Below are 21,546 nucleotides of genomic sequence, written 5' to 3'. Positions count from 1 at the left end.
GGGTTGGGGTGTCCTGTACCAGAGAAGGGGTGTTGCACGCTCAGCTTTCCCCTCCAACCCCACTCAAAACCAAGATGGAAACCCTTTCCTTCTTCACACAGGAGAGATCATACTGAAGTGATGCCATAAAAGGGCGTAGACGAGGAAATCTCGCGGTATGCCCTTGAAGAACCCCAACGAGAAATATCGCTCTTCAAGCTTATCTACAATACCGGAACAGGCGTGGATAGCATCCTCGTCGAACGAGAGAGTCCTGTCAGAATAGTCTTCCACCAGAGTATAATATAGCCTTAAAGCTTCTGCAAAAGATAGTATATCGGCCAACTTGGTACCCGCGCCGTGGTCTTTTATCAGTATTGTCGAAATCACAGGGTTGGATGAATCAGCTCCTGTTAGGCCTTCCATAGGCGTGGGTAGGCTGGTGTCAATAAACGAAGGATCATGCCTTTGCTTCAAGGAATCCCTTCCTAAGTCCTTCTTGGAGTAGGGATGGGAATTGACATCGTTGAACGACTCACATGCTTGAAGACGTTGCACTGGTAGTATGCTTGGTGGTCGGTAAAGTAAATGCATCGTGGGGAGAGTAGATATTCCTGGAAGGTCCAGCCACGCTTCCCCCAAACTGACGACTCGATCTGCTCCTAAGTGCCGTTCGATACTTTTCCTTTAGTTAATACCCTTGGCAACCTGTCATGAGCACCTTTCCCAGACAGATTGATCAGAGTAGCCCAGGCGCCGCCATAAATCGCGTGGGCGATACCAAGCTGTCTAAAGACATCTTCGTGGTCCCCCTGGTCGGTGCAAATGGTATCAACCCAGAGGTGGTCTTTCCCAAGACTTTTGGTCATCGACATCGCATCCATAATGGTTCTGGGCGCATCCCGAATCTTCGAGCCGACTTCATAAGACCTCTTATCCACATGTCCCCAGATGTAACTCAGCGCAATATAATCCACCTCTCGTCTCTCTGGATATGGGACCACAGTTTGTGAGTTGATGTCAATAAACTTGATGGAACGATGGACATTCTGTCGGATGAGGGTACAGCTCTGAATATGGTGCGCCTCGCAGTGACGAACTCAGGAATATCTTTTTTAGATTAATAAATGCTTTTATAAGTTTTTAAATAATAAATAATTATATTTTATAAAAACACTTTAATAACTTTATAATTATATATTCTAATAATATTTATCTTTATTTTAAAACTTTTAAGAAATATAATAAGTAAATATATAAAATCTTATAAAAATTATAAAAAGTAAGATTATTAATGAAATTAATTAAATATTATTTTTATAAATAATAAATTAATTTATCTGTTAAACTGCGAACTATTTCGGCGGCAATCTACAACATGTCTGTACAGACGGCCGGCATGATAGGGTCAAACGTTTACCAATCTAATGACAAGCCTCAGTATCAAAGAGGAAACCGATACTTGATCACTATCACCTGTTTTAATATCCTGCTTTACTTGATTGTTAAGGATTATGTCTGGCGTAACCGCGGTAAGAGAAGGCAATGGGAAGCCATGTCCGACGACGAAAAGCGGCGATATCTCGACGCATCTATAGACGCAGGAAACAAGCGATTGGAGTTCCAGTTCGCGCATTAGCATGTGCATAGACTTGACTCATCCGTTTCAGGCTGGCATTGGTAGACAAGCATACAAACATACAAGCGAGTTGTTCAGATACGCGAGCAGCGGGGATTCAAGGAATCTGACCTCTCGAGGGGTAATTAGAGGGGCAGGGTACGCGTGGTATATATAGGTATATTTAGATATGAAAGGAGCATCGCGAAGTTTGTTGATTTTATTCTGACTCCGGAGAATAAAACGGGTCTGACGTCTCACATTGGGGGAAGAATGGCAATCCAGGTTTCGCTCTTTGATGTTTGACATTTGCAACTCCATTCCTCCACACCACAACGGTCCCTTGCCCCTTCATGAGAGTAGAACATCTAGCATCGAGCAACGACGTCCTGACCAGCAGCAACCGCATCGTCCAAGGCCTCCTGTGCCTCCAGAACAGCAGAATCCGCCCTGCACAACATCATTAGCCCTCGCTGACAAAAATTATTCTGGAAAACACCTAGACTTACGAGTTGGCAGAACTCAATGACTGGCCTAGGGCGGTTAGCCCAGCCTCGACTTCTGACCTTCCACTTGCAGGCGGAGTCTGACCAGCAAGAATGGCCTGTGCAATCTCCTGGACGCCACCCTGAGCCTGTTCAAGGGCTGCGGCGGCAGAAGCCTGGGTGGCGGGGTCCTGGATCTGCTCGATGGCAGTATCCGCATCGTTGAGAGCACCCAGAATACGGACGCGAGCCGCGGTGCAGGCAAAGTTCTGACGGGCTTGGATGGTTGCTAGTCCAGTCGTTAGTTGGTGAGATTTGTGGGCAGCGGAGAGAATGGACAACATACCTGCACTGGTGAATGCCGCACCGGAGAGGAGGACAAGAGCGGTATAGAAATGCATTTTCGCGGGTATCGAAAAGGTGAATCAAGACTAGAAAAGAAGAAGGATTATAAAAGATAGCTTGAAGAAATGCAAATGATGACTCCAGGTCATAAAGAAAAATGCGAGAAGTGATTACTCGAGGTATCGCGGACGCCTGGTAGATTCCAGTCTTTCAATATCGCTTGCTTGGGGAATGCCCTCCTTTTATAATTCAATGTTTGTGATGAAGAACGGATTCCCTTTTCCAACCTCTTTTGAGTTTAAGAATTTTCGTTTCTCGAGCTTGGATCCTTGGTGGTGCGACTCCATTCGCAAGCCCGTAGGTCCGGTTCCATGCTCTCATACAAGTGATGCGATAGGCTCCTCGGGAGATCTACGAGGCGCAAATCGTTTCAGCGCAAGGATCTTCCTCGGCACTCACTCCACATACGAGCTGGGCACAGACGTTCACAACCTTAAAAATAGCCCGGATCGGAGCGGGGGGGAATTGAAACTTGCGCACGGGTAACCTTAGATCGGAGGGTTCCAGCTTCAATAATCCCAACACAGACTGAGGAGGATTGCACGAACAAAAGCGATTCGCCCACGGGGCGAAGCTGAGATAGCTGAAACACAAAAAGTCAATGCTTATCCGGAACCTGGAGATTTGGAATGTTAAGGCCGACACGAACTTCGTACAGTTTGAACATTAAACAGCCCGCAGCCGAAGCTAAAATACATGTGGACAGATGTTTGATGGTGGCCCAGATCCTTTCAGTAGTACGTAGAAGGGACAATGACAAAACACCGCGGAACCAGATCATTTTCCCAATAGCTATGCAGGCCACCCCCGGAAAATCAACTATCACTTGCACAGAACGCGTTGAGATACTTGAAGGATGAAGTTCCCTCCTCCGTGGGCCGATAGCTTCCATCAACCCAGTCAAAGCCGTAATGGAGAAACAGACCCGCCATTCTCGCGATCTGGATTGCCTTCTTATCATGTTCCGAAATACCTCCAACTTCCACTTCAAAAGTCTTCCAAAACAGCTCCCGAAGTGAGTGATGTTGGGGATGGTAGTGCCACCCCAGATGGTTCATAGAGCCCAGCACATTCTCAAGGCCCCAGAGTGAAATTCCAAATGGAGAGATTTGAGCTTCAGCCCAGTCAATCGCGCCCGTAATGTGGCCAGTATCCGAATTTACAAGGATGTTCATCTCACAGAGATCACCGTGATTGAGCGCCAGAGGATAGGTCGGCATGAATAGCAATGGGAGCTCCGCGCAGACCCTGTCTAACTTCTCTCGAAAGCGGGAGGGGAGAGTCTGGGAAAGACGCCCCAGCTTTGACTGATACTCGCTTTGGATAGCCTGGACATCTTCTTGGGCTACGCATTGCCTTCCCTTCCACGATGCCGCGAAGAACCTAGTCAAATTAGCAGAGCTTAGCGTAACCACGGAGCTCGACGTACAGGGCATAATCAGTTACGGTGTTCGAATGCTGGGGCCCATCTAGTGTCGCTGAGATATAGGGGGTTCCAGGGAGGTTTTCCATCAAGTAGACAGAGAGTGATTCACCAATCTTTCCGTGAAAAGTATAGTTGGCGATAATTTGTCTGTGAATTTGCCTGGCTACGTCCAAGATTCTTGTATCCAAGTCTGACTCCCCATCTCGAAACTGGATAATCTTAGATTGATCCGTGCCTGCCATCACCGTGTAGCTAAATGAGCCCTGGATGGGAACAGGAGTGACGGGACCGCTGGCGAGGGGCAGAGCAAGTTGGTCACATTGCTGCCGGGTTACCGTGAGATGAGAGGTAAAAAAAATCGTTGATAGTACCGTCAAGGGAATAGATAGCGGGTTCCATTATTATCTTAGTATTTAAGACTATGAGGCGTTAAAAGGCGTAGAGTAAATGCGGGGAGAAAACGGCGAACATGAATCTGGAGCGGTCTCGCTGTCAGGGAAACCGCGGAATGCCCCTGAAATGTTGCCTCAGGTATCTTGCCAGCCTGTTTCGGAAATGACATCCTAGACGCGGGCAGCGAGATACTTCACCTTCATACAAATATTAACTCCTCCTACTTCTCAAACCATTCTCGCGGCATAACAGTATGCTCATTCCCGACCAATTTTGCTTGCCGGGCCTTTTCCCCATCAACGTCCTTGCTAAAGCGTATCCGTAGTCGAATACTTCACACCAGAGTGTCTGACCACAGACTGGCTTGGTCAGAATTATAATCTGGGTAAACCTCCGCGGGCTTGATGACTTCCAAAACAAGAATGAATCTTATCATTGCACAACCCGTTGCATTCGCGGCAGACCCACCACCGAAGATCCCATCTTCCAATCCGCACATATCAAGCTTTCAGAGCATATCATGGCGTTCATGGTCCTCTCCACGTCATCCTGGACGCGTTTCTTCCACTGCATCAATGTATCCTTTTCACAGAGGCGACAAATGTTGCAAGCCACGTCACTTAGAGCACTCGGGGTGGTGGAAGTGAGCGCTAAGCCAGGAGTGAAATTATCCAAATCTGCAGCGAAGCAACCAATAGCATGACCCCTCTTGCTATGGTTGATCGTGCATTCCCAAAGGCTAAGATAACGGCGGGCATTGCAGCGGATCTTGCTCTGGGTATTGTAGTAGCAGCCCACGCAATACGGCACAGTTTCGCATGTGACTCCCTACGTGGGTGTCCCGAAAGGTCCTATATGTCTTGACACAACCCTGATCTGATTGGAGTGAGTATGACGACACTTGATGGCCTAGTAGGTAGAAGATAGTTTGGTTATATACTCACATCGCAGACCTTGCTGTAACAAAATGAGCAGGGCCGCTTGGATCTTGAATCACAGGTGTATTCGCAAAGAGCTTCTAACCGATGCTGAGGGTCCGCGATACCGAGAAGTCTAACTTGCAGGGTCTTGGGGGTACAAGTTGCGTTTATCAAGCCAACATAGTGCACTGATCGTGTAATCGTCGCTGCTCTCTCGAAAGGTAGAGGTGCCGGCGATTGCGCCCAGCAAAGTACAAATACTGCCTAAAAAATGAAGCATTAATGAAAATATTCCGCTTCGGTTTTGGAACTCAGTCAGGCCGAGTCGAAGATGAGAGAGCTTACAAAATGGGTGTCCATTTTCAGGCCCTTGAGAAACTCTCTGCCCTGGGGAATCTGGCCAAGAACGCCGCCCATGGCCGCAACTCGCTTGTAGCGACCCATCTGGATGGGCCCAGCAAGCAACGCAGGAATGATGCATAAGCCACGGATGGTCATAGACAAAATGCTTGTGGATGGAGTCTACAATCTCTCATTTTTTTTTCCAGCAGCCTTGGTTTCGTCCGTTTCGGAACGGGACGAGGGATGGCAATTGGCGAAATGATCGAGGGTGAGAGCGTGAGACGTGTGTCAGAGGACTTGGGGTTAAATTAATAGAGGGAAGAGTGGTTGACTGAATGTCTCCAAGCGATACAACATTGAATGTTTAAATATGAATTGGTATCTGGGATTGTGTTTCTACTGCTGGATCAGATTAGCCCAGGCGAGGATGTGGGCGACTGTGTCACATCTAGTGTTCTCGGTCAACAAATTCGGAGATCGAGGCCTACATTCATGGGCCTCCACATATAGAAACACAAAAGCGTAGCAGACTGGAAGCAACCAGACGAGAGTCCAGTTAGATATCATGTAATCAAATGGGTGTCGCGACCCCGAGCTGCGGTCTATTTCTAATAGAGCTACAGGCCATTCTTGACTTTGGAGAAGTGCGGGGAACCACATCCTGTAGCCCAATCTGCTCCCTCGCTCCCTAGCCTCTGGCAACGAATAGAAGTTATCAACCGCCGAACCAAATGAAAATCCCTTTGCGCCATCACAGACCAGGAGCAATGGTACAAGTGCTAGGTAACTGCTGGATCAGAAGGTGCTCTTTCAGCGGTAGTATAGCAGAGGCCTGGGCATCAGTTTCATATTCATGACTCTCAGAGGGGCGCATTAAGCGAACGGATGTAAATTTAAGGCTGGTATTTGGTTGCAGACAGCTTGGGCTCTAATAGCCGCCTGCCGCCAGTAATACGGAGCTTGAGGCGACTGGAACTCATCAGTTACGCTATATTTCTAGTACAAACTGAAATCCTCCCTGTCATTTCTTTGCTCGGTTTGAGACAATCATTACGAGCAGGAATTTGGAACTCGGTCGGTCTGGGTTGCTCTAATCTGGATACAGATTAGCGAAGGCAGCCTTCATGGCTGTTTTCGTGGCAGCTTCTCGTGCCTTCTGCGACTGAACCCGGTTTCGCTTCGACCCTTCAGGTTTACCGATCTTTCCTGAACCACTCTTTCCACTCTCTCTACTCACCTGGTGGGACTGCCTCGACGCTCCTCTCCTGGCGAGTTCACGTAGCGCTCTGTTGCGAGCTCTCGTTTCCTGTGCCTTGTCCCACTTGGCCATCTTTGTCTTCTCTTTGAGACGGAGCCATGCGGGCCCCTCCCCTACGAGCTCTCTCAGTATTTCTTCGGTAACTTGCTCTTTAGAATAACGGTTGAAATCAGACAACAGATCGGTCGCGTCGTTATCAGAGTCATTGGAGTCGTTATCGCGATGATTCGAGTTGCTCGCGTCCGCGTCCGCATCGTCCATGGTAATGTCACCAAAGTCGTCAAGCCCATCCGGAACTCCCTTGAGATTCGACTCAGAAGGCTTGGATACTCCAGGGTCGGGCGTAGGGATCGCCTCGTGACGGGCATACCATGCTTCTAGGTGTTGCATTACGTAGGAACGGTGCTGATTGATGGCATAATCATGTATCTGGTCCACTATGCATATCAAATCATAGGCACGGCTGAACTCCTTGACATCTCCTTCCCAAATTGTCTCCACCGTCTGCTCTCCGATCTTAGCGGGATGTGCGAAGTGGGTCAAGATGAGCACCAGGATCTTCTCGACTTACACATGTTTCCAGGAACTTAAAGGCGACGAAAACCTCCCAATAAGAACCACAAGACGTAAATGCGAAAAGTTGGTACCTGTGGCTTTTTTCCGTCTGGTATTCCGAGACGTTGTTCGGGTTCCGAGCTAGGTCATCCAGCATGGCCAGATACGTCCTACAGGCGTGATAGATCTGGTCCTCGGCCGCTTCGTAACTCAGGGCTCGCTTCTTCGCCTCGTAGACAGCAAAAGGGAACACGAGATCGGTTTTCCCCCATACGCCATCCACAACAAGCCCACAATTCGGGTTGTGCATCATGGCGCCGAGTTTGTCCTTGTGGAGTCGTTTGTCGGGTTGTTTATGATCGTGTGGACAGTCGGTGATCCCACATATGAAGCCATGCTCAAGGTCATAATCATCATATGCCTTGAGGCCCAGTGTCGCATCTGGAATTTTGATTTTGACGTCTATTTCTCCATTGCTGCTCTTTTCGATAAACTCATATGGTTTCTTGTCCCTGAGTCGTATCGGATGGTTAGTCTCTCCGAACCAGACCCAAGTCTCCAACTCCTAGGATAGTTCTAATACTATACCTACATCCTTAAGGCCTCATCATCGTGAATCAACGCAAAAGCATCGTGCCAAGCACACACCTCCCAAGTAAACTCGGAGGACTTGTAGAGGTGGTTCGTTGCTGCCCTTCGACACAACTTGCTCGCGCGTTGGTCAAGTTCGGTTTTCTTCGTGTCACTCAGACCCTCTCGGTATTTTGGGATATCGAGGTTTGGGCAAAATTGGCACCACATTTCGGCGATGGGCTCAATTCGGGGGAGGGCGCTTTTGAAGGCTACCGACTGCCTGGAGATGGCGTGCATGTGGAACGGTTCGGGCACCAGCGGCATAGTACGCTGCCTCGCCTTGCGGTCTTCCATTGTTAATAGAGTCCGTAACTAAAAGTAATGATAAGAGTTGCTCAGAGACGATAAGAGTTAGCTCGTAGTTTGGCTCATGGACGTTCGTGCACACCAACAATCCCCGTGGTGAGTCGATGATATGGTCTGTAGTATAAATATATACCAACCTGGTATTAATACCCCTCACCTCTGAGAGGGAGGCAGCCAGGCCAGCCGTGGAAGCCTGGGCCTGGGCCGGGCCCAGAGGCTGTCAATGCAAACAAATCACCAACACAGTGTTTCATCAATGCTTAATTATGCATGTTGGTTCGATCCTGCGTGCAAGCGAGGTTTGGAGCCAGGGCCCATCAGAACGGCCCTGCCATCCTACCATTATGATAAGTCAGTGATATGCTCACACCGGCCTCTTTCTCGGGACTCCTAGAGGCAGACTTGTAGCCTGGCTGGGAATGAGGCACAGGGCCAATGTACGCTTTACATCGCTCGGTACAGGTTCCTGGAATGGCGGTGCTTCCCGTCCGAGAAGGCCGCCTGCATCGCAAATTTTGTGGCTGTGCCTTGATGCCTCATAGCTCATTTGACTCTTTAGGCAGTGTTGTCCCCCCCCCCGGGGATACATCTACTTTTTGGATATATCTACTTTTTTATTTTATTTTTTATTTTTATTTTTTTTTATCGAACAGTTGCTTCGCCCAAAAGATTTGCTTCAAATTTCATCTGCCCATGAACATGGTCTCCTGTTCCTGTGGGCGTAAATTCAATTCAGAGGAGGCTTTGGACCAGCATCAAGTAACCAAAGGTCGAGTGAACGGTGCCGCATTTACCTGCAAAGGTCCACGCACAGGCAGGCGTTTCGAAGCTTGGCTGTGGAAGGGCGTAAGGAAGGACCCCAAACCCATTCAGACCATCGATCTTACAAACTTCAAGCCCTTAGCCACTGCGGTCTCAAGCGCGTCGGCTTGTGAGTTGCTTTGTAGCTATAACTGGCAAAATAGCAAAGACGCAAGAATTCAGATTCCGGGTAAGGCCTCGTGGCTCTCCCTTTCATATCTCACCTTCCTAACCTTGAAAAGGGATTGCACCAATATGGCAGGATGTCCCCTTGCCATTGACTCTCCCGAAGGATAAAGGGACCTACTTCACGGACCAAAATGCTGCCCGTATTCCCAAATATCCATTCGGACCGTTATTCCGAGCTATAGCCTCAACGAATCCCAAGTTCTGCTTCGATGACGTGGATGTCGTGGTCAATAGAAATAGCCTCAGAAAGTTACTTAGCTTCTCTACCGGGCGACGACAAAGAAGTTTCCGAATCAATCTCCTCTTGGTCCACAACTCTTTGTTTATTGAGCGTTGCGAAAAAAAAACCCTCGTGAGCTTGTTCGGGGATCAGAAGGCTCGGGATGGGGCCGGAATTTCGAGCGAGCTTTTACAAAATACCCTGCTAGAGTAACGAATTGCACGGGACATCACCGAGCCTTGCGATATCAACTTGGAAACTTGAACTGCGTGGTCCAGTTCGAGGTTGATGCATCCTATGAGACGACGTCAAAGAAAGAGAGTACCGAAGAACCGACAGGCCAGCCCATGGGTCTTATGAGCATGGAATTTCTGACCTTAAAAGTGGGCAAGTTGTCCCTCAAGGCCCTGGCAGAAGACAGGCACTCAAAGGGTCAAGCCATCAAAACCGCAAACCAAATACAACTGCCGCCTCAGTCGCAAGCGGCGGAGATCAAAACTTCCACGCAGTTTAAGGGCCCTGGCACTTACCTACCACAGCTTCGGTTTGGCCGAACACCGTGGCTCATTGTGGATCGTCACACCAGCGGAACCTTCGACGAAGTCAAAGTCACCAATGTTGCGGATCGATTTGAAGAATGGGAAACCAAGAATCAGGCAGAGTTACGGAAGCTAGTCGCAGTGCTTACAGAGCTACGAGAGGCGGTCAAGAATGAGGGTAGATCATGCGTCGCCATCTACGAGCGAGGTTCAGCGCCTCATGCCATCAAAATATTTGCCTCGGTGACTGGCAAACGAGCGCTGCCGGATGAGTTGATCCATGAGTTTTGGGATAATCCCCTGCGATGACCCATATTAGAGTCGCGGTAACATTCCATCGAGGATAATAATAACAGAGATTATGCCCGTGTCTAGGTCACTACTTTGAAAAAGACCCTTGGCTTGGCCTGATGTCGCATTTTCTGATTTCGGAAGAAATTATATTAGGTATTCGCAGACCAGTGGGAAATAATAAAGAGTCCATCTTCCAGGAAGACCATGTATGATGACCGATGGAGAAAATTGGCAACAGAGTTCGTCCTTGGGCATGGTTGAACGATGAGATGCAGAATAAAAAGCAAATGTTGTGTTTGGAACTGCACGTATCCACTCCTTTTACTTCTGCTTCGAGTGGAAATTACACAACTTGACAGTGAACACTGGGTTGTTATGTGTTAGGCAGAGCAAACGCCCCTGCCTGGCTCGCGTTTATGAAGCGTCCTTTCCCCATCACTTCTAGGGTCCTCGTCGAGCTCAATTTCCAGAATGTTAACGGCTCCAGCTTATTCTTGTTTATCTGCTTCGTACAACCGCCGCCGATCCTTGCTCAAAGCAGCATCCGTTCGTCCCGACCTTCCGGAGGTGACAGTGGGCACGTCCGGTGGTTCCGATGTTGGCTGACATGTCGATTTCGGTGCGTTTTTCGGCAGTTTAGGACGACGAGGGTCAGGGTTCAATGGTGCCTCGGTCCAGACTCCAAACAGTCAACTATGTTGACGCGAGATGACCGATGATGCTGCTTGGGATTCGTTGATTTGTCAAAGAGCGGCTCCTGCAACGCTGGTCTGACAGACGCTAACCAGATCCAGGGGCACCGCGGTCCTGTGGGGGCGAGCGGGGTGAACGGAAAGCGAGTTGAGGAGAAGGGTATATTAGTCTGGAACAATCGATTTCTGCGAACGAGTCTGACACCATCTCCCTTCAAACAAACTTTCCTTGGCCAAATCGCAAGTTCCAGCAAGTGATCTCCATCTATCCTGATTCGACATGGCCAGGGTTGAGGGTGTGTGTGACCCCAAATTCCAGGAAGTCCGTGACTTGGTCAACAGCCGGCTTGAGCAAGGCGAAGAGTTGGGGGCTTCGATTTGCGTGAACATTGATGGAAAGAACGTCATCGACCTATGGGGTGGCTACGCTGACCCCGCGAAGACCCAGCCCTGGACCCAAGATACGATAACTGTCGTCTGGTCCTGTTCAAAAGTCGTCACTGCGCTGGCCGCTGCCACTCTTGTCGATCGTGGCTTGCTTGATCCGGACGAGAAGGTCTCCAAGTACTGGCCAGAGTTCGGCGTGAATGGAAAGGAGAATGTAACTGTTGGCCATATTCTCAGTCATGCATCAGGGGTGCCATCATGGGAACAGCCTATCACCCCCGAAGAGATATTCGATACTCCGAAAGCGACAGAGAGGCTCGCCAAGCAAGCACCATGGTGGACACCTGGTGAGCAATCTGGCTATCATTTATTGAATCAGGGCCATTTGGTAGGAGAGATCGTGCGGCGTATAAGCGGAACCCCATTGAAACAATTTATCGCCAATGAAATTGCCACTCCGCTTGATGCGGACTTTCGTCTTGGGTTAGAGGAGAAAGACTGGCCTCGTGCCGCCGACATCATCCCGCCTCCGGCCATCCCACTGGACGCCCTGGACCCGGAGAGCTTCCTTGCCAGAGCGGTCGCCGGTTCCCCCGTGCCTGCCGAGGCTGCGATGACTCCCGGCTTCCGGGCCAGCGAGCTGGGCGCAGTAAACGGATTTGGCAATGCCCGCTCACTAGCCCGTATCGGGTCTATTCTGTCACTGGGCGGGACTGTGGATGGCCGCAAGTACCTCTCACCCGGCACGATCGACAAGATTTTAGAGGAACGCGTCAGCGGGCAAGACCTTATCCTCCCGCTATTTTTACGACTCGGCCTCGGGGTTGGGTTGCCAGCCCCGCAAACGGTTTCGTGGATTCCCGAGGGTCGAATCTGTTTTTGGGGAGGCTGGGGTGGATCAATTTTGATCATGGATCTGGATCGCCGGATGACCATCACTTATGTTATGAACAAGATGGAGAATTCCACTTTGGGGAATGCAAACACCGAGCTCTACGTCCGGGCAATTTATGATGCTCTTTCAGAATAAGACACGCCGCAAGCCACTGCTAGATTTACAGATAGAACCAGCTAGGCTGCAAGATTAGCGGGACATAGAACTTAATCCACATCTCATCCTGCGTGCAATATTCACAAAGAGTGAAGTGAGAAAGAATCTACGACCGCCATCCGCAATGAACACATGGCTTTTACTTCTTGTCTCCGCTGTGGATGGCAAGTTGTGACTGGATTGATCAGTACTCCAACTGCTAGAACACTTACTAACGGTAAGCGTAATGAGTAAAAGCCCAGACGCCCACAGCAATAGCCCCAACTATGAAAGCTAGGTTCTTTGTTGCGCCCTTGACATATCGCAGGCCCAACTTCTTTTCCTGGCCGGCGAAGCCCGCAGCCGTGTTGGTGTGTGGAAACGGCTCGTCCGGCACAGGCTTTCCGAGGAACTCGCAAAGCGGCTCCCATCCGTCTTCGACGCACCACTCTAACAGCCGTTCCTTGGGGACCATGCCTCGAATCATGCTGTAGTGTGCTGGAGAAATACTTTATAAGCTCGTGTAGAGAGGAAATGGAGGATTAGGAAGGGATTTTAGAAGAAGTGGATGGACAAACTTCGATAGACCCATTTACCGCAGCGCTTCATCCCTGTCTCGACCTTGCCATCGAGAGCGCGGAAAAGACCGGGCCACATGTATCGTATGTAGCAGTGCCAGTTCCAGAAGCACTCCTTATCCAAACAGGAGAGAAGGAACAGGCCCCAGAGGTTGGGACCACGTGCAAGTGTGCTCGATAGGCTTTTATGCCAGGCGTCGATATCCTTGCGGTAGTTAAGCACGATCTTCGCGTCAGGATATGCCTCAATGAGCTCGGCCGCAAAGACAGAGGCCGGGGCATCGGCTACGGCAAGGGAATGTCCCATCACGGCGTCGAAGTCGGCCGCTGTGAGATTAACGTCACCACTTTCTGGCGGGAACCACCTAGATGTAAGGAAAGGAGAGTGGCGGGGGAGTTAGTCCGCAAATGACCTTCGTGACTTCATACCGATAATGTGCGAACCATGGATAGGTGATGCGGCCTAACATTGTCAGTGGAGTGGCTCACTTCTTCTTACAGAGCCGAACCCATTGCTGGGCGTAGTTAGGGCTCTCAAAGTTGATATCCCACCCATGATAGGTATGGTCGTAGCCTTTTATCGGCATAGAGAAAGCGTTAGCACCAAGAACTATCCTGGGTCTCAGTGATACGAAACTATGGAACTTTGACGCTTTCCCTGTCGCGGTTAAGCGCTATGCATTGGGCTACACTACACTAAATAGAACAAGAAGCGGGGAGGGGGATTTTGCTTACCGAGTCTGAGGAGCGCATGCTGCAGTGACTCGGTCCCCGTACGCGGCATCCCAACACAGATAACCTCCATCGGCTTCGTCCGTTTCCGCGGCGGCGGTTCTGGCAGCGAGTACATGTACTCAATAATCCAGAAAACCCACCCATTGAGCTGCGGCATTTTTAATTGCCTCGTGCTTCTCGATTTCAGCACGTGTGGATATATTAATTAGTATGGGGAATGGAGGGAGTTGGGAGGTTGAGGGTAAGCTGAGATGAGATCGATTTTGACGGTGAGAAAGCCCGTAAGCCCAAGGCGGATAATTCTCGGATCTAATTCCATCTTGACGTCCATCAGCATCCGTGTTCTCTCTGTATTGAAATGGTAGTCGAAGTGACGGATTTCATGCAGGATCTAAGACCCTCTCGCCGTCGCCAGTCTACGTTCCCCATTCCGACATTGGAAGGTGTATTGGGCACGCCATGACCGCCCCACATCACCACATGCGCTATTAGCTGGAGAAGAGCAAGGATTAAATCCAGGTTGCTGACCAATCATCCTCTATCTGGCAACCCTATAATCGCATCTATATAATCCTGAGAAGACCCAACCGTGATTTTGACAATGAATCTGACATAACCAAGCCTTCAGACATCTTGTTCTCCAGCTCCTCACAATGCGTATTCCAGTTGCCAATTCATCAACCAACGGTTCACAGGGTGAGCCCAAGGACCACCGTATTCTCATTTTCCTTCCGTTTCCCCTTACCGAGGAGTCTCTCCAGCATATTCGAGACGAATTTCCCGGCATTAGCGTCTCCGCTTATCAGGTGCCGTGGCGCAGCACGAAGCCGCCAGCTGAGGTTTCGGCCGAGGAGCTCGCCAACGCGACGATCCTCGTCACTGGGTCAGTTCTTCCTGCGAAGGAACAAGTCCCGAAGATCCGCTATATACAGCTGGCGTCCGCAGGCGCCAATCACATCTTAGATCATCCCCTCTTCACCGAGACGGATATTCTCTTCTGCACTGCCAATGGAGTTCACGGGTATGTTATCCTCAGAGCGGTTCACCGGCGAGTCTGCATATCTTGAGCATGGTGCTGATCCTTGTTTAGGCCCCAGATATCCGAATGGGTCATCTCGACGTATCTTGCTTTCCAACATCACCGTAAGTGCCGGCATGATTTGAATATTTGGCTCAATCTCAATTCCCACGTTCCCGTTTCTATGCTGACGGGTTCTTTTTTTGCAGTCCCTAGATATCTAGAGCTCCAGAAGCAAGGAAAGTGGGACAGAGAGGCCCGGTTGGTTCAGGATTCGGTCAACCGTAGAGTGTAAGTGGTCAAAGGGCTGCCTCTGAAATCATTCGTGGATAGCAGCTCTGACACGCTCCAAGAGGAATTCTAGGTTACGGAAGCATCGGCCGCCAGACCGCCCGCGTTGCGACTGCCTTAGGAGCGGACGTTCACGCATATACGCTTCATCCACGTGATACGCCAGAGTCGCGCCGTGACACTTCCTACTATCCTCCTGGACTCGGTGACCCAGATGGCACCCTTCCATCGAAGTGGTTCTCGGGCGAGTCTACTGCGGATCTTCACGCTTTCCTCTCTTCCGGCCTTGACCTCCTCGTCATTGCCCTTCCGCTTACCCCTAAGACCAAACATCTCATCGGCGCCGAAGAATTCAAAGTCTTGGGCAAGAAGGCGTTTGTCACCAATATTGCCAGAGGTCCTATTATCAAGACAGACGACTTAATCCAGGCTCTTGAGGAGGAGACAATTAGTGGCGCAGCTTTGGATGTTACTGATCCAGAGCCATTGCCGGAGGGCCATGCGCTTTGGAGTACCAAGAACGTGATCATAACGCCGCACGTGAGTGGTATATCTACCAAGTATAACGATCGAGTTTTGGCTATCCTTGATTTGAATATCAAGCGACTCCTGAATGGGGAAGAGCTTGCGAATAGGGTGAGCAGGAAAGACGGGTACTAATATGGCATCCGGGGATTGGCCTTAGTGGTTGTCCTCTGGGCGCTGACCATCAAGCCGTTTTCAATGAGCAATGAGCGGTGTGGCGGACGGTTGGGTTGATGTCCATACCCGGGATCCAGAGATGACAAAACCCATTTGTTCGGGAACTGCATCTCTCCGTCTTCCTCATGTTTGGGATTCGCCAGCAGATAATAGGACAACCATCTGAAGTGTGTGGTTTGCTCTTTCCCTGACTCGCAACGTCCCCTTCCACTCCCATTCATACCCATTTGTAGCAACGACCCAGGCGTCACCCGGCATGCCAGTCTTGGTGTCCAGATTTCCAGCTGGTCCATTGGTCTAGCGGGCCGTGTTTATTATGGCCTCAGTCCCAGGGATCCTCTTCCAAAGTAAAGCTGAGCGGAAAAGCACACAGCCTGCCACTAGGCGTGCTCGAGCTAGCCCGAGTTTCATTTTCTTCACTTCTTTCTTTCCCGCTTTCCTCTTGCCCCTTCGTCCGTGTCTTCCCTTCCCCTGGATAAACACTGCTGTCACCCGCACTGTTGCTTGCTGTTTACACAAAACAATCAATTTTATGGATCCTCAATACACGAAGTTATGACATGCTTGCCCCAACAGTCTGTCGGAATTATCCGCGGTGCGAAAGGCGGTGAGCACGGGAGATTACTGCCATTCGTGATTGGGATCAACGCTGGTTCCCCCCAAACCCCACGAAACCAGCCAAACGTGGAAGTGTTGAGGAAACGAACAGTGCCAAATGCTCAATTAGAACTGGTCCATTTCTGTCCTAGCCTGGCACGTTGCTTTTTCCCTCCTCTGGGTATAAATTGGCGCTAGTCTCTCTCGCGGTGCCACTGCCACGTAGCGTCCTCTCCCCTCTTTCTTCACCGAACTCTTACTCTCAATCGCCTCGTGCTAGCCTGGAACATCACCACTTCCATCAGCATCGTGACCTTCAGCCTTCAGCCTTCAGCCTTCAAAATGAGCGGCAGAGGATACTCGTACAAGAGCAGTGGCACCAATAGCCAGGTAGTCCTCTGCCAAGATCTAGCCCCTTTCTATGCTCTCCGGACCTGACTCTTCGTAGGGCAACCACTACTGTGCCCGTGACTACGGCAGCAGCGCGTCCAACTCTAACAGCTATCACTACTCCAACTCGTAAGCTTTCGTTCAGTCAATTTGCTCAGCCGCTTTCTAATATCCTCCACTCCCTTTGATAGCAATGGCTCGTACTACTACTCGAACCCCAATGGCAGCACCTATTACAACAATGGGCAGGGCAGTTCCACCTATACTCCGCCTTCCAGCAATGGCAATTCCGGTAGCTCGGGAAGCGCTAAGAAATAAACGATACCGAAGCCAGGGCCTACACCTCGGAATCTGATCAGTGTTGAGAGTCATTGTCGTTATTATCCTTTGTAACTTACGGAGACCAGAATTCAACCCTGAAGTATGGCTAGCCGCGAGCTCTGAGCTGCTTGTTCTCTTTCAATGAATGGAATGTACTTTGCCGATGTCGCTGGAGATAACGTAATGAGGGGTTCACACGTGGTCCCAGCTGCGACGAAATGCCGGTAGCACCTCGTTCCTCGAAAAATGACGTAATTTGACCTATCCCGGCATGTGAAAGTCACGGTTACCTCGTTTATCCACTATGACGCGTTGCCGATTCGCAGATACCTGGAGGCTCCGCCAAATGGCTTAAAGTACTAGTTACTTCCCCAAAATGAGAGTTTAATGGATCACCAACTCTTCGCCATTTTGGGCAACATCGTCGAAGGTTAAATCCTGACTAATCCTATACCAGGGTTTGAAACGTTAAATCGAGAGATGCTCGCCACCACCGGTTATATCTTAGATCAAGTTTATGAAGGTATACCCTCTAATAGTTTATATTTAAAAATACTTATTTAGTCTCTATCAGGAGATAGGTCATGTGGTGGATCTGATCTCTCAACATAACATTTCAAACCCTGGTTTAGGTTTACCTCTCGAGTCATACGCCACGGCCCGATAAGATCCAGGGACCGAAAATTTAGGAAGCACACGACAGTTTGACAGGAAGGAAACATGCACTGAGAAGGGAATCGAAAAGTGTTGATTAAATGGAATCCGCTCAAGTGTATGATTTCTCGCTGAATACGGACAAAGAAACAGAAATGAGTGCAATCTACTAATTGTAACAGCAGTAGTAAAGCAAACAGAGATGAAGTATCAAAACATGCTAAAAACGAGGGAGGGTAATGAAATCCCCTCCACTGGATATCCTTATAAATTCCCCTGTGCAGCCCGAAAAAACAGAATACAACAGCACAAAATGCAATGCGCCTCCCCACTAAAGCAATCACAATGATCCGGCCTTGTTCTTCCTGACGGCGTTGTCAACGGCGTTCTTGACGGCGGTGCGGAGGTCGGCGTGGAAGTAGGGCCAATTGGCACCGTAGAGGGTACCAGCCGCGGTTACCTCGGATCCAGAGGACCGAGAAGGCTCGAGAGGTGTGATCTCATTGCCAGTCTCCAAGTCAGTCTTCTCATTCCTGGAGCCCCTGTTCACCTCAGACACGGCTGCGATGTTCAGTGTCACGTTGTATGACTGGTCGCCGTCTTCGTGTGGGAATCCGAATCCGTTGGCAACGAGGGCGCGCTTGATCCAGCGATCGGTAATGTTGGCGAAATGCCACTCCACCTCTTCGGGAGATGCGTACCGGGCGAGTTGGTTTCGTGCGTCGATGAGGGCTTGCAGAGCAGTGGAGTCTACGAAGCTTACGGGGGAGAAGTCGAGGACAATGGAGCGGAGGATAGGTCGGGTGTCGGGCGCGTCGGAGTCCTTGCCACGGCGCGGGCCGGGATCATTCCATGGACGGTCCTTGAAGATAGTTAGTGACGATGCTAGATATAGATAAATGTCTTGAAAGAGATGAGGAAGTACTTACGCCCTTCTTTTCGTACTTGTTCGTTTCGGTCTGGCGGGTCTGCTCATGGACCTCGAGGGAGAGGGTGTCAAAGTGAAGAGCCGAGTTGAGGTAATTGAAGCCACCGTCAAACCGGTAGACAAACACGCCGGGGTAAGGAGAGTGGATGGGAGCCTCCTTGTTGACACCGTCAGAGTGGTCGAGGGGAGCGAAGGCATCTCGGACAATATCATCCGAAGAGCCCTTGATATCCGGGTCGCTCTTCTTGAGAGGCGCCTCGATAGTCCTCACTTGGCCGAGGAAAGTTCCGTGAGCACGAGCAATCTGCCAGAGAAGAACGGCGGCAGCAAGACCGACAGTGACGTAGATACCATTCTCAATGGTGGTGAAAATGGAGACAAGAACACCAGCGAAGAAGACGATGAACTCAATAGGGGATGTCTTCCAGTATTGGTAGACGGTTTCCGGCGGGGTAATCAGATCCAACACAGCATGGATAATAAGACCGGAAAGACTAGACTTAGGGATGTAGAAGAAAACGGAGGTAAGAGCATAGAGAGCAAGGAGCACGATGACAGCGGTGAAGACACCGGCCAACGGAGTGCGTACACCAGCCTTGGCCTTGATAGCAGTTCGCGAGAACGAGCCGGTAGCGGGGTACCCGCCGAGGAAAGGTCCGAGAAGGTTGGTGAAACCGACAGCCACGAGTTCCTGGGAAGGGTTGATGATGTAGTTATTGACGCGACCGAAAGACTTCGAGATGGCAATGTGCTCAATGATGAGAACGATGACAGTGGTGGGAATCTCGCTGGCGATGAGGGAAAGAGTGTGCGTTCGCATCTTGGGCGCACCGGCATGCTTGAAGCCGCTAGGAACGGTACCGAGGATGGCGAATTTGGCCTCCTTGGAGGACTTGATTCCGCGGTTGGCAAGCCAGCTGATAAGGGTGTACAAGAGGATGACGAACACCATGCGGAGGGTGGAAATGAAGAACCAGGTCTTTTGCTGGTTGGGATACCTCTTGGACATGATGTTGCAGAAAATTCGAATTGCGTAGAGCATGACGAGAGCGGTAAGACCCATGGCAGCATCGAGCTTCGTGTCGGGGAGATGTTTCAGGGTGTTGATAATAACCAGGTAGGTAGAATCACGGGTGTTGACACCCTTGATACCCATCATGGCAGGGACCTGGCCAGAAGCAATGCTGATGGCGGCACCAGTCATGAAAGAAGTGATGGCGACGAGAGGGATGAGCTCGACGATGAAGCCAAGGCGAGTGAGGCCAATGAAGAGTAAGATGGCACCGGAGATGAGGGCCAATGAACGGGCGATTTCTTCGGCAGGAATGGAGTCATCAACGTCATGAACCTTGTTCACGATGTTACCGACGATGGTGGACATGACAGCAACAGTCTAGAGGATGGCTGCAGTTAGCTTGAGCTCTCCTAAGGCGACTAGAGAGGGTGGAGAAAAAAAATAAGAATAAAGTCTTTTAAAACTTACACCAATAGTGATATCCTTCGAGGTAGCAAATGCCCAGTAGAGAAGGAAGCCGACGAAGGAGGTGTAGAGACCATACTCTGGGGTGAGATTGGCAAGCAGGGCGTAGGCCATTCCTTGCGGGACGACGACGAAACCGACCGTGATACCGGCAATCAAGTCACCCATCAACCAGATGAGGTTGTAGTGATGAATCCATGTTAAGAATGGAAAGAGTGACAGGAAATATCGGCCAATGCCTCCGGGGGTTGGGGTGTGGTCGGCCAAGAACTCCTTTGTTCCGGCAGGCCGTTCAATGTAAGCACCGGCGGGCAGATCACTGGGGATTCTGTCCTTGTGGGCATCGACGTCGATGCCCACGGCCTTTGCGAGCTTCCTTGTGATAGACATGGCTGCGGCACTGGCTAAATGATTGACAAAAGAGTGCTGTGATGATCCGGGACGATGAATTGAATGGTAGGACGAGTGGAGGGGCGAGACACCGCTTTATACATTTGACGGAATTTTCGGGGATGGTTGATTATGGGGATGGGATGTACCTTGGAGTCTCAATGGGTTTGCATGGTGAAGCATGAGCTAGTAGCCCACTTACTCGGGATAAAGCGAAAAGCGAGAGAAAAAAAATAAAATGGAGGAAAAAGGGACTAGCGTGGGCCGATCCCACGCTGGACTTTGGTGGACTCTGGGATAATCCGACTACGAAGGGGGGTAAACGGAAGCCAGATGGGGTGGACGCAGCAAGTGCCGCTTGATGTTTCCTTGTTTTCTATTCAGTAACAGAAAATCACCCTGGCGCGATACCCTGGGGGAAAGCTATCGCGCATTGGGGTAAAAAAAATAGTTGGACTCGAAGCATTCAGCTCCACGGAGAAAATCGATTTGATATTCGATAGAGAGTTTTTGGCGGATCAAGATGGGGGGGAGGGGGGCCGGACTCGACCAGGGCAGAGAGCTTGCTCTGTCTCACGTCGTTTGTTCCTTTCTTCCCACCCTTGTCTCGTGCAAGGCGGGGTGGTACAAAGAGACCAGGCGATGACAGGGACCTCCCCACGCGGTATCCGAACACACCTGCAAATCAAATTCAAATGGGACAGGTAGACCCTCTCTCGCTTATGGTGCTTATGGTGGAGGGGGAACAGAAGGACCAGAAACACCCCGGAATAGATTTACTTGGACGGGCGTTATTATTAACATCGACCCTTCTTGCTGTGACGCTCTGACGACGTGCCGGTAAGTGGTGGGAGCTGGCAGGGGCAAATACTACGTGACCATCCTGCAAACTGGTGCGATTGATAAGGTGAGCAACATGAAGGAATGAGGTAAAACCACGAAATATGAAGGACAAAAAGCAGGATGCTTCGGCGGGGCCATCGAGCCAGA

At 50.2% G+C, this 21,546-nt stretch overlaps 5 protein-coding genes and 2 pseudogenes across 5 annotated transcripts; 3 read left to right on the top strand and 4 right to left on the bottom strand.

Annotated features, from left to right (window-relative positions):
• Positions 1-1,965: 1,965 nt before the first annotated feature.
• SAPIO_CDS10353 (uncharacterized protein) lies at positions 1,966-2,483 on the bottom strand (the record flags this gene model as incomplete). Its single annotated transcript, XM_016783953.1, has 3 exons — positions 1,966-2,047; positions 2,107-2,371; positions 2,429-2,483. The coding sequence occupies 3 exons, from the start codon at positions 2,481-2,483 to the stop codon at positions 1,966-1,968; spliced, it is 402 nt and encodes a 133-aa protein (XP_016638791.1).
• Positions 2,484-6,658: 4,175 nt separating this feature from the next.
• Positions 6,659-8,308, bottom strand: SAPIO_CDS10352 (uncharacterized protein; the record flags this gene model as incomplete). The annotated part of the gene is made up of 3 exons (XM_016783952.1): positions 6,659-7,342; positions 7,398-7,893; positions 7,974-8,308. 3 exons carry the CDS (start codon positions 8,306-8,308, stop codon positions 6,659-6,661), a joined length of 1,515 nt encoding a protein of 504 aa, XP_016638790.1.
• Positions 8,309-9,877: 1,569 nt separating this feature from the next.
• SAPIO_CDS10351 lies at positions 9,878-10,378 on the top strand (annotated as a pseudogene; the record flags this gene model as incomplete).
• A 957-nt stretch (positions 10,379-11,335) lies between these two features.
• SAPIO_CDS10350 lies at positions 11,336-12,472 on the top strand (annotated as a pseudogene; the record flags this gene model as incomplete).
• Positions 12,473-12,632: 160 nt separating this feature from the next.
• SAPIO_CDS10349 (uncharacterized protein) lies at positions 12,633-13,942 on the bottom strand (the record flags this gene model as incomplete). Its single annotated transcript, XM_016783950.1, has 5 exons — positions 12,633-12,648; positions 12,706-12,970; positions 13,069-13,377; positions 13,550-13,624; positions 13,786-13,942. 5 exons carry the CDS (start codon positions 13,940-13,942, stop codon positions 12,633-12,635), a joined length of 822 nt encoding a protein of 273 aa, XP_016638789.1.
• Positions 13,943-14,438: 496 nt separating this feature from the next.
• Positions 14,439-17,101, top strand: SAPIO_CDS10348 (uncharacterized protein; the record flags this gene model as incomplete). Its single annotated transcript, XM_016783949.1, has 8 exons — positions 14,439-14,806; positions 14,876-14,928; positions 15,013-15,094; positions 15,157-15,634; positions 16,373-16,403; positions 16,674-16,783; positions 16,842-16,912; positions 16,975-17,101. The coding sequence occupies 8 exons, from the start codon at positions 14,439-14,441 to the stop codon at positions 17,099-17,101; spliced, it is 1,320 nt and encodes a 439-aa protein (XP_016638788.1).
• A 997-nt stretch (positions 17,102-18,098) lies between these two features.
• On the bottom strand, positions 18,099-20,556 carry SAPIO_CDS10347 (Sulfate permease 2; the record flags this gene model as incomplete). Its single annotated transcript, XM_016783948.1, has 3 exons — positions 18,099-18,620; positions 18,688-20,079; positions 20,170-20,556. 3 exons carry the CDS (start codon positions 20,554-20,556, stop codon positions 18,099-18,101), a joined length of 2,301 nt encoding a protein of 766 aa, XP_016638787.1.
• Positions 20,557-21,546: the final 990 nt, after the last annotated feature.

Source organism: Scedosporium apiospermum, assembly GCF_000732125.1.
Source record: "Scedosporium apiospermum strain IHEM 14462 chromosome Unknown SEQ_SAPIO_0165, whole genome shotgun sequence".
Classification (NCBI taxonomy): Eukaryota; Fungi; Ascomycota; class Sordariomycetes; order Microascales; family Microascaceae; genus Scedosporium; species Scedosporium apiospermum.
The sequence above is the reverse complement of the archived record's forward strand: the minus strand, read 5'-3'. Positions and strand labels throughout refer to the sequence as shown.